The sequence below is a fragment of the Rhinopithecus bieti genome, unplaced genomic scaffold, assembly GCF_001698545.2.
Source record: "Rhinopithecus bieti isolate Rb0 unplaced genomic scaffold, ASM169854v2 scaffold_28055, whole genome shotgun sequence".
Classification (NCBI taxonomy): domain Eukaryota; kingdom Metazoa; phylum Chordata; class Mammalia; order Primates; family Cercopithecidae; genus Rhinopithecus; species Rhinopithecus bieti.
This window is the reverse complement of record NW_016812914.1, coordinates 1,815,165-1,827,062: the sequence shown is the minus strand read 5'-3', so window position 1 is coordinate 1,827,062 and position 11,898 is coordinate 1,815,165. Positions and strand designations below refer to the sequence as shown.

At 54.7% G+C, this 11,898-nt stretch overlaps 1 protein-coding gene across 1 annotated transcript in view; it reads right to left on the bottom strand.

Moving 5' to 3' along the window:
* MAP2K2 (mitogen-activated protein kinase kinase 2) overlaps positions 1–11,898 on the bottom strand; it is a 35,952-nt gene that overhangs the window by 21,615 nt on the left and 2,439 nt on the right. Inside the window, exon 2 of the mRNA XM_017847153.1 lies at positions 7,353–7,563. Within this exon, the coding sequence (XP_017702642.1) occupies positions 7,353–7,563 (211 nt within the window). The remainder of the gene's footprint in view (positions 1–7,352; positions 7,564–11,898) is intronic.

The window sequence follows — 11,898 nt, the reverse complement described above, 5'->3', positions numbered from 1 at the left end:
AAAAAAAAAAAAAAAAAAAAGAGATCAGAAAGGAGCCTGGTGTGGTGGCTCACACCTGAAATCCCAGCACTCTGGGGGGCTGACGCGGGTGGACTGCTTGAGGTCAAGAGTTTGAGACCAGCCTAACATGGTGAAACCCCGTCGCTACTAAAAATACAAAAACTTGGCCAGGCGCAGTGGCTCACGTCTGTAATCCCATCACTCTGGGAGGTCAAGGCAGGCGAATCACCAGGTTAGGAGTTCGCGACCAGCCTGGCCAACATGGTGAATTCCCATCTCTACTAAAAATACAAAAAATTAGTCAGGCACCTGTAATCCCAGCTACTCAGGAGGCTGAGGCAGGAGAATCACTTGAACTCAGGAGGTGGAGGTTGCAGTGAGCCGAGGCTGCGCCACCGCACTCCAGCCTGGGCGACAGAGTGAGACTCCATCTCAAACAAACAAACAAACAAAAAAAGGTGCAGAAAGGACATCAGATAAAACACCACGAGTAACCCCTAACCCCACGGACAAGCCCCAGGAGAGCCAGGACCCCCCACACGGCAAGGAGCAGCCTGAGGCTTTGGGCCAGCGCTCTGGAGAATCACAGCATCCCGCTCCAGCCGCTGCAATAAGACAAGAAAAAGACATGGTTTCCACTCATCTGCCACGGAGGCAAAGCCAGGCCCAGGTGTGCAGTGAAGAAACAGCCACTGACTGAGACGGAGACGGCTCCTTCCTGGAGGAGACCCGGGCTCAGGACGGGAACAGGAATGGGTGAGACCACCTCGACATGGCAAAAATGCCACCAAGGAGAAGCAATCTGGGTGCCTGGGGAGCAGAAACAAGGAGGTGACACTGGGGCCGGGCCTTGAGGAAGGACAGTCACCGTGAGGAGGAGATGGGGGAGGGTGTTCCAGGCAGAGGGACAAAGAGCCGCCTGTCAGCGGGCACGGAGGCATGAAGGAGCCCTTGCTGCGTTTGGGGCAGCAGGAGGCTGACCGTGGCCACAGCACAGGGCGCGTGTGGGGTGTGCCCCCTGCTCCAGGCCTGTGACCTTGAAAAGCGTGGCAGGGCCCAGGGGCACAGTGCTGAGCTCCCCCCACCCAGCCGCTCCTCAGGCAAAGGGTGTCCCACCTTGACCGCAGCCCTGACACCGCCTGCCCCTGTAGCTCTGGCTTCTCCCCTCAGGTCACCCTGCAGAATCCAGCTCCAGACGGGGGTCCCTGGGCTACTCCACTCCCTCATGGTGACTCCACAGGCCCCAGGGCCACCCCAGCACCCTAGGATGCTCTCCCCTACAGCCAGGCTGTATCTGAGAGGTGCTGGTGCCCACTCCTGTTTCACAAGGGCCCGGTACTGAAGCTTGGATGTTCACGTGGAGGTTGGGAGATTTTCTCGAAAAGGCCACATTTGGGCTGGGCGCAGTGGCTCACGCCTGTAATCCCAGCACTTTGGGAGGCCGAAGCGGGCAGATCACGAGGTCAGAAGATCGAGACCACAGTGAAACCCCGTCTCAACTAAAAATACAAAAAATTAGCGGCACGGTGGCAGGCGCCTGTAGTGCCAGCTACTCGGGAGGCTGAGGCAGGAGAATGGCGTGAACCCAGGAGACAGAGCTTGCAGTGAGCCGAGATTGCGCCACTGCACTCCAGCCTGGGTGACAGAGCCAGACTCCGTCTCAAAAAAAAAGTCCCTGTGCAGTGGCTCACACCTGTAATCCCAGCACTTTGGGAAGCTGAGGCGGGTGGATCACGAGGTCAAGAGATGGAGACCATCCTGGCTAACACGGTGAAACTCCGTCTCTACTAAAAGTATAAAACATTAGCCGGGCATGGTGGTGGGCGCCTGTAGTCCCAGCTACTCGGGAGGCTGAGGCAGGAGAATGGCGTGAACCCAAGAGGCGGAGGTTGCAGTGAACTGAGATCGCGCCACTGCACTCCAGCCTGGGTGACAGAGCGAGACTCCGTCTCAAAAAAAAAAAAAAAAAAAGAAAGAAAGAAAAGGCCACATTTGTTTTCACACCAAGCCCTTCAAGTTTGGTGTGTGTATTCTACGTTCAGCACATCCGGACTGATTGCATTGTAAGAACCCAATAGCCACATCTGACCGGGGGCTGCTGTCTTGGACGGCTCAGCTCCTGACCAAAAACTTCAAAGGAGCCATATATGGGTGACAAGAAGCAGGAAAGAGTGCGTGTTCGGCTGGCCGTCACAAGCCGTGATTGAGGAGAGGAAGTGGCGGACAGGCACTGGGAGGGATCCCAGGAGCCCCTAACGTGAAATGAGGCCGTCGGAAGCGACAGGCCTTCTGGAAGGCTGTAGTAAATAGCAGATGTGCGGGAGGCCGGTCTGCACAGGGCGGCTGCAGCGTGATCTCAGTTTTAATGGTTCTGTAATACCTGGGGCCTGTCGAGCAAGCATTCCAGATGAACAGGCGGCCACCACTGAGGGTGTGCGAGGGGAAAGGAAGACAGACAGGCAGGGAGGGGGCGTCCCTGAGCACCTGCACCCTCTGAAGTTCATCCTGACAACGCCGGGGGACGGGTGGGCTGCCCCGCTCCTGCTGACTGAGCAAGCCGGGTTCGGAGCCTCAGAGCCATGTTCCCAGTGGCATTAGCTGCTAAGTCAGGATGGGGGCTGCCTCGGGGCACACTGCAGCCCGTATTCTTTCCAGGACACCACAGCCCAGGCCGTGCCAGCTCTAATAGCTGATTAAATGCGGATGGTGTCAGGGTGTTAAAACTGAATGCCAGACCTGGCTCGGAGGTGGAGACAGTTTCTACAGAAGAATGAGGAATTTGGGCCAGGGGTGGGGTTGGGGATTTGGAGTAGGAAAGGAGAGGAAAGAGCTTCACTGAGTGTCCGCGAGAGCCGGAGCGGGAGGAGGACCAGGCTGCCGCGCCGCAGGCCTGGGTCTGGAATGATCTCAGCAATATCGTAAATCACGGATCGGAAACTGACAGCTCCAGGGCTGGATGTAGCCAACAGTCACGTGTGGCCCACGCTGCGCTTCCAAACGTTCCGAATTGGCTGTTGTAAAAATCGGAACAGAGCCAGATGCCGTGGTTCACATCTGTAATTCCAGTGCTTTGGGAGGCTGAGGCGGGAGGATCGCTTCAGGCCAGGAGTTCAACACTGGGCAACATAGCAAGCCTTCCTCTCTACAAGAGATGTGAAAGATGAACACACAGGATGGGAGTGGTGGCCAGTTAGGGGATGTGCAATGGATTCCGGAGGCTATGCCCTGGCAGCTGCTCCCAAGTCCAAGAGGGTTCAAATCCAATTCAGTCACTGACCCCACTCAGCCTCGGTTTTTTCAACAGTAAAACGGGGCTGATGCTCAATTTTAAGGAGAACATGCGTCAAAGGTGTTGGCAGTGGCTTTGCTCAGGTCACCACTTGTGAGACAGCAGCTGGTACTGTGAGGTGGCCTTGGGCAGGCCGTGTGACCGCCACCCTGGAAGTAAGCTACGGCGGAGTGGAGGAACTCAGAAGCAAGAACAAACAAACCCATCTCTGCTATGAGCATGGGCAATTCAAAGAAGCCCCACGTGCGTAACAAGCAGCAAGTTCTTCACCTGTCTCCCCGGCCCAGGTAATGCAGGGGTGCTGCTCCAATGGGAGAGGGGTCAGAGGCCATAGTCAAGCCAAGAAGACATTCACAAGCCAGCACGACCTTAAATACCGAGACTGGGTCAGGCGCAGTGGCTCACGCCTGTAATCCCAACAATCTGGGAGGCCAAGACAGGTGGAATCCTTGAGATCGGGAGTTTGAGACCAGCCTGGCCAACATGGTGAAACTACATCTCTACTAAAAATACAAAAAGTAGCCGGGCACGGTGGCGGGCGCCTGTAATCCCAGCTACTCAGGAGGCTGAGGGAGGAGAATCGCTTGAACCCGTGAGGTGGAGGTTGCAGTGAGCCGAGATCACGCCACTGTACTCCAGTCTGGGTGACAGAGCGAGACTCTGGCTCAAAAAAATAAATAAATAAAAATAAAAGTAAGTAAATAAATAAGATGAAATGAAAGGAGCCCTCGCAGCCCCACCTGCATAGCAGCCAGAGCCGCTGAGCCTGTGCGCTCAATGCATCCTCTCCCACCCCCGAGTCTTCAGGCGCTTAAAAGAAAACCTAATTTTGAAAGAATTATAGAAGCACAGGAAGTTGCGAAAATAGTACCGACAGTCCTGTGTGCCCTTTCCCCGCCTTCCCCAAGGTGAATGACATCTATCTTCATGACGGAAGGACAGTACCAAACCCCGGAGCCGACGCCGGGACGTCCCCACGCACCAGACCACAGAGCCTGCCCAGCCACGCCTGCCCTCAGGTTTAAAGGCCCTGACCTCCCTTTCCCGGCTGCGGTAAAGCTGCAGGTGAGCCCGTCTTCACCTGTGCCTGTCCGCGCAAGCAGGAGCTGCTGCTGCAGCAAGCACTGGGTTCATGTCCACTGCCCAGCCCATCAGGGACCACTGGAGGCTCCCTGAGAAGCCCGAGGGTCCCTGGCACACATGGGGACTGGCACTCCGGCTCAAGGCCCTGCTGGGGCTCTGTTGACCACAAGCTTGCTTCTCCCCTCCTGGTGCTTCGGGCGGAGGCGGACCTGAGCTTTCCAAGGCTGCTCTGGTTTGGAAGAGGCTGCCTGCAGTACGGGGACAGGAATAGCAAGTCCGCGGCTGCAGACTTCAGGAGGGAGGGAGGGCAGCACTCTAGAGGCCACAAGACAGAGCTGCAGAGCTAAATCCCCGCAGGAGCTGAGCCGCTGCTCCCGAGGAAGGCAGGGCCCTCGAGCAATGCTGCCACCTGCGCAGACCCACAGGACCAGGTGCGGTCAGGTTCCCCCAGTTTGGGGAACTACAGGATGGTGGGCTTCCAGGAAGAGGCAGCATTCTATGTCTGCAAGAACACAGGTGAGGAGCTGAACATCCCGTCAACACTAAGTCCTCAGGTTATGTGTTTAAGAGCCACTGTCTCCAAGTGGTCACAACCTCCCTGTATCCCCTGGGCACTCTTCTCAATCACAGAGCAGAGGCTGCATCATGGCCTAGGAGCCCGGGATGACTCAGCTCGGGGGCCATCAGCGCCAGGGCTTGCAGATTATCAAACAGTGGGGTGACAGTCAGCTTTATGCGTCTCCTGAGTGAGACCACGGTGGCCCGTTGTCAAACGCCAGTCTAGAGGTTGCTGGGAAGGTATGTTTTAAGATGTGATTAACCTTTAAATCGGTAGACTCTGAGCAAAGCAGATTACTCCTCCCCAGAGTGGGTGAGTCTCAGCCAATCAGCTGAAGGCCTTCAGGGAAAAGCCTGCCCAGGCGCGGTGGCTCATGCCTGTAATCCCAGCACTTTGGGAGGCCGAGGCAAGAGGATCACTTGAGGTCAGGAGTTCGAGACCAGCCTGGCCAACACAGTGAACCCCATCTCTACTAAAAAAACAAAAATTAACTGGGTGTGGTGGTGCACACCTGTGATCCCAGCTACTCGGGAGGCTGAGGCAGAAGAATCCCTTGAACCCAGGAGGTGGAGGTTGCAGTGAGCCAAGAAAAAAAAAAAAAGAGGCCGGGCGCTGGTGCCTCAAGCCCTGCTAATCCCAGCTACTTTGGGAGGCCGAGACGGGCCGGATCACGAGGCTCAGGAGGTTTCGAGACCATCCTGGCTAACACGCGTGAAACCCCGTCTCTTTACTAAAAAATACAAAAAAAAGGCCTTAGCCCGGGGCGAGGTGGGCTGGCGCCTGTTAGTCCCAGCTACTCGGGAGGGGCTGAGGCAGGAGATGGCGTAACCCGGGGAGGCGCGAGCTTGCCGTGCAGCCTGCAGATCCGGCCCATGCACTCCAGACTGCGCGCCGACAGGAGCCGAGACTCCGTCTCAAAAAAAAAAAAAAAGAAAAAAAAAAAGAAAGAAAGAAAGAATATAGGTCAAGTGCAGTGGCTCATGCCTGTAATCCCAGCACTTTGGGAGGCCGAGGCGGGTGGATCGCCTGAGCTCAGGAGTTCGAGACCAGCCTAGGCAACAAACCAAGACCCCATCTCTACAAAAAATAAAAAAATTAGCCAGGCCTGGTGTTCCCTTTAGTCCTGGCTACTTGGGAGGCTGAGGCAGGAGGATCACTTGAGCCCGGGAGTCTAAGACCAGCTTGGGCAATATAGTGAGACTCTGTCTCTACAAAACAAACAAACAATTAGCCGGGTGTGCACCTGTGGCCCCAGCTACTTTCAGGATGCTGAGGTGGGAGGATCGCTTGAGCCTAGGAGGCGGAGGCTGCAGTCAGCTATGATCGCACCACTGCACTCTAGCCTGGGCGACAGAGGGAGACCCTGTCTTGGGAAAAAAAGAGAAGAAGAAGAAGAAAAAAAAATGCCCGAGGCCCCAGAGGAGGAGGGCCTGGATCTCAGCCGCGGCGTCAGCTATTCCGTGGGGCTCTGGTCTGTCCTGCAGATTTCAGACCCGCCAGCCCAGGGACTGTGTGAGCCAGTTCCTTAGAATAAATCTCTCTACACATACAGTCAAGTATCGTTAAGGACGGGGTTACACTGAGAAATCCCTCACTGGGCGAGGTCATCACTGTGTGAACACCGGAAAGCCCATTCTACACCCAGGCTCCTGTACTCTGTACAGTGCAGTGCGGTGCTGATAAGCATCTGTTTATCTAAATATAGAGAACCGAGGTGGGTGGATCACCTGGGGTCAGGAGTTCCACACCTGCCTGGCCAACACTGCAAAACTCCGCCTCTACTAAAAATACAAAAAAGTTAGCTGGGCATGGTGGTGTCCACCTGTCATCCCAGCCACTTGGGAGGCTGAGGCAAGAGAATCCTTGAACCCAGGAGGTGGAGATTGCAGTGAGACAAGATCGTGTCACTGCACTCCAGCCTGGATGACAGAGACTCTGTCTCAAAAATAAATAAATAAATAAATAAAAATAAACATACAGAAGGCACATTAAAGACATGGCCCGATCATCTTACGTCGCCACCGCTGCATAGGCGGTCTGTCATTGGCTGAGCCACCACCATGAGGTGCATGGCGTACACACAGGCGCAAACGCACACACGCTTCATCACTTATTTCTCTGGAGAACCGTAACACACTCATATTCCTGAAATCTACACTTGCTAGCTTTCTGGGAATGTGGATTTCAAGTGCCCTCCAGGGCAGAAGGTAGTCACCGGAGGGCACAGCTGTGTGTGGCTGGCACCACTCCCATCTGCCCAGAAGCTGGGCCCTTTCTCAGGACCTACAGTCCCTGGTGGGGATGAGGAAAGGAGTCTGGAGCTAATCAGAATGCAGAGATCCGGCTGCCTTCCCAACCTCCCTCCTGTTTCCAGGGGGACCTTCCCCACCACTCCCCGACCTCTGACCCCGCAGCGCTCACCTTCCTGGCCATGATGAGGCCCGAGGGTCTGTGCTGGACTTTGGTGACCACCCCGCCGTTGCCCGCGCCCAGCTCTGAGATCCTTTCGAAGTCATCGTCTTTGAGTTCGCCGACCTTGGCTTTCTGGGTCAGAAAGGCTTCCAGACGCTTCTTCTGCTGCTCGTCCAGTTCCAGCTCCTCCAGCTTCTTCTGCAGGTCCACCAGGTTTGCCCTGCAGAGACCCCCAGGGCAGGGGTTAGCTACCTAGGGAGATTCCACCTGGCCGTTTACCGCATGGCCGTGGCGCGCCGGCCCCCAGAGGGACGCAGACCGGATTCCTGCACTTCAGGGGTTTGTGGTGTAGAAGGAAAGAAGGATCCATGCTGTGTACACCCAGCAGACACACCAATGACCAGAATCCAGGGCGGCTCCCCGGGAACTGAGGATGCTGCCTCGATCCCATCTCAGCAACTCTAGCAGACCTCAGGATCTCAAGGATAAGCCGCAGCTCAAAGGCCTCCGTCTGCTTTTTCTTTTTCTTTTTTTTTGAGACGGAGTCTCCCTCCGTTGCTCAGACTGGAGTGCAGTGGTGCAATCTCGGCTCCCTGCAACCTCCGCCTCCCAGGTTCAAGCGATTCTCCTGCCTCAGCCTCCCAAGTAGCTGAGATTACAGGTGCCCGCCACCATGCCTGGCTGATTTTATATTTTCAGTAGAGATGGGGTTTCACCATGTTGGTCAGGCTGGTCTCCAACTCCTGACATTAAGTGATCCCCCCGCCTCAGCCTCTCAAAGTGCTGGGATGACAGGCGTGAGGCACCGCGCCCGGCTGGGAGGCCCTCCTTCCTAAGGCACAAGCTCCGGACCATGTCGGGAGGAGACGAGGGAGGGATCAGGTGAACGGAGCCCGGGCCAGGATGCCTGTCTTTGCGGGAGATAGAGGAACAAGTGTTCTGAGCACAGTACGAGAACCAAGAGCAGAAGGCAGAAGGCAGAAGGCTCAGTACAAAACCTGCACCAGGCAGGCACGGTGGTGCACGTTTGCAATCCCAGCCACTTGGGAGGCTGAGGCACGAGAACTGCTTGAACCTGGGAGGCGGAAGTTGCAGTGAACTGAGATCTTGCCACTGCACTCCAGCCTGCGTAGCAGAGGGAGACTCTGTCTCAAAACAAAACAAACCAAAAATCCAAAAACCAAGCATGACCAGCCTGGGCAACAAAGTGAGACCTACAGTCGAGCATGGTGGCTTATGCCTGTGGTTCCAGTTACTCAGGAGGCTGAGGTGGGAGGATCACATGAGCCCAGGAGGTTGAGGCTACAGTGAGCCATGATCATGACAATGCACTCCAACCTGGGCGACAGAGCAAGACATTGTTTCTGCACAATAAAAAAATTTTTAAAAATGTAAACAACCATGTACATTGCACTTTATTGGGTGATTCCAAGAATTTTCAAAGGAAATTTCGACGGTAAGCTATTTTCACAAATGCCTTGACTCGGAACCAGATCCTGGAGTAACAGACAACTTCTCTCTAACAGACAATTGAGCTCAATGCACACAAGAACCAAGTGCTGTGCAAAAGAAATGGAATGTAAGCCGTGTGTACAAATTAAAATCTTCTAGTACCCATGTTTAAAAAGAACAGGTGAACTGATTTCATTTATTTAGAGACATGGTCTTGCTCTGTCTCCCAGGCTGGGGTGCAGTGGCAAGATTATAGCTCACTGCAGCCTCCAACTCCTGTCCTCAAGTGATCCTCCCACCTCAGCCTTTCTAGTAGCTAGGATCACAGGTGTAAGCCATCATGTCTGGCTATTTTTCATTAATTTTTATTTATTTATTTTTTTTGAGACAGAGTCTCACTCTGTCACCCAGGCTAGAGTGCAGAGGTGCGATCTTGGCTCACTGCAACCTCTGCCTCCCAGGTTCACACCACTCTCCTGCCTCAGCCTCCCAAGTAGCTGGAATTACAAGTGCCCACCACCACGCCCAGCTAATTTTTGTATTTTTAGTAGAGATGGGGTGTCATCATGTTGGTCACGCTGTTCTTGAATTCCTGGGCTCAAGTGATCTGCCTGCCTCAGCCTCCCAAAGTGCTGGGATTACAGGCGTAAGCCACTACACCTGGCTGAAATTAATTTTAAATTATTTTATTTTATTTTATTTATTTATTTATTTTTTTTGAGTTCCACTCTGTCGCCCAGGCTGGAGGTGCAGTTGGGCCAGGATCTCAGGCCCCTTTCCCGCAGCTGCAAGCTTGCTGCCTCCCGGGTTCACGCCATTCGTCCTGCCTCAGGCCTCCCGAGTAGCTGGTACAGGCACCGCCGTCACCTCGCGCGGCTAGTTTCTTTATAATTTTTAGTACGAGAACGGGGTTTCCACCGTGTTAGCCAGGATGGTCTCGATCTCCTGACCTCATGATCCGCCCATCTCGGCCTCCCAAAGTGCTGGGATTACAGGCTTGAGCCACCATGAAATTAATTTTAATAACACATTTGATTTAACCCATCAAAAATGTTATTTCCAACATACAACCAGTATGAAAAATGAATGAGTGTTTCACGTTGCTTCCATCTTAAGCCTTTGATATCTACAACAGCATTATTGCATTATCTCCTATGCTCTTGTGGGTCTGGGCAATTCCTGTTTTATGTGTTGCCTGTAGCCAGGGGCTACTCAACCAGGCAGTGCAGCTTTAAACGTCTCCCTGGAAGAGCAGGCCAACTCGAAAGGTCCCAATTTCGGAAGCAGCTAAAGTCATGGTGGACAGCCATAGAGGGGACTGAAGCAGGGAAGGAAGGCGTGAACTGCTCCTTCCATCTGGAACCTTCCAATCCCAAAGTTTGACCACTGTTTGCCTACAGCTGGAAGTGGTGTAAGCCACGGGGCACACAGGCCAGAAATGAGGTGATGGCACTGGAGCTGGTGCTGCAAAGAGCTCGCCAGAAGGCAGGGGCCTGAGCACTGCTTCCTGGGCTGGACAAACACCATCTCATTCCATTCACACCATTGTCCCCGGAGGCCCAGGCAGGAGGGAACAGACTCACAGGGGTGGGGGAACCTGCCCCAGGTCAGAACACCTGCCCGAGGTCAGGACAACTCCTGCTCATCTCAGTGTCCCCTATGAGGGGAAAGAGAGCCCTAGCAGGTGCTCACTGAGCAGCTGCTGAACAAAGACCCAGAAGCAGCAGGAATGGCGAGACCCTGGGAGTGGGACAGAAGGTGGGGGGGGACATGAATGAATGAATAACATAAATGAATAAATGAATATTGCTTTTTTTTGAGATAGAGTCTTGCTCTGTCGCCCAGGCTGGAGTGCAGTGGCGCGATCTCAGCTCACTGCAACCTCTGCCTCCTGGCTCCAAGCGATTCTCCTGCCTCAGCCTCCCAAGTAGCTGGGATTACAGGTGTGCGCCACCACATCCAGCTAATTTTTTTTGGCATTTTTAATAGATACTGGGTTTCGCCATGCTGGCCAGGTTGGTCTTGAACACTGGGCCTCAAGTAATCTAGCCACCTTGGCCTCCCAAAGAGCTGGGATTACAGGCGTGAGCCACCGCACCTGGCCATGAATGAACACTTCTGATGGCACACTTGGAAGATCTCAAGTACTGCTCAAAACACTGAAAATGCATCCTGGAGTCAGCTGACTAATCCATCTTAAATTTGCTGGCAACACAACTGTGGTTATTAAACAAAACAAAACCTTGGCATTCCTACAGCCAGCTTCCTCTCCTGGGGGTAATCCTTCAAGGGATGGAAATCAAACCCCACACAGAAGAGAATGTGAAAGGCGAGTTCCATGCGGAGAATGAGGAACAGGTCCCGTGTCTGGCTGTGCCCGTGTTGACTTGCACACATTGGCATCAAGAGTCTTCTTCATCCGGGTCACAGAAGGCCGGCCCCCGAGTGGGAGAGGCCACCAGACATGCCACAGTCCCTGACACCTGGTTCTCAAGGGGTCACACCACAGGCACGGCACCCGGACCCTAGCCAAGGGCCCCGGGGATCGTCCTGCCCTGCCCCACTCTGCCCTGCAGAACGGAAGGGCAGAGATCACCCTGGCATGACCCCACCAGTGTGTGCCCCCAACACCCAGTCCCCTCCCTCGCCCTGGAGCCGTGTGATTCTGCCAGCACGCGACCCCAACCCCAGCATGCCCCTTTCTCAGACCCCTTCGCCCAGGCCTCTGGTCTCCCTCCACCTCCTCAAAGCTTCTGCACTGGGTCAGCCCCTCAGGAGGGTTTTCCAGTCCACCTGCTTCAGAATCTGCACCTCCGCTTCCAGGGGCCAGCAGGGTCCCCTGATCCCCGCGCCTCCTCATTCTTCACACTCCAGCTTCCCTGTCTCCTCACCACACTTCCAGCTTCAGGGACTCCACACACCAGGCACCGCCACAAGCAGGAGATGCCCTCTCAGAGATGCCCAACCTGAACCCCTGGGACCCCTGTCCTGATCCCCCCAGAACCCAACAGGAGACCCCTAGGACCCCTGCCCTGACCCCTAGAATCCCCGACATGACTTCCCTAGGGCCCCTGCTGACCCCCCCAGAATCCCCAATGTGACC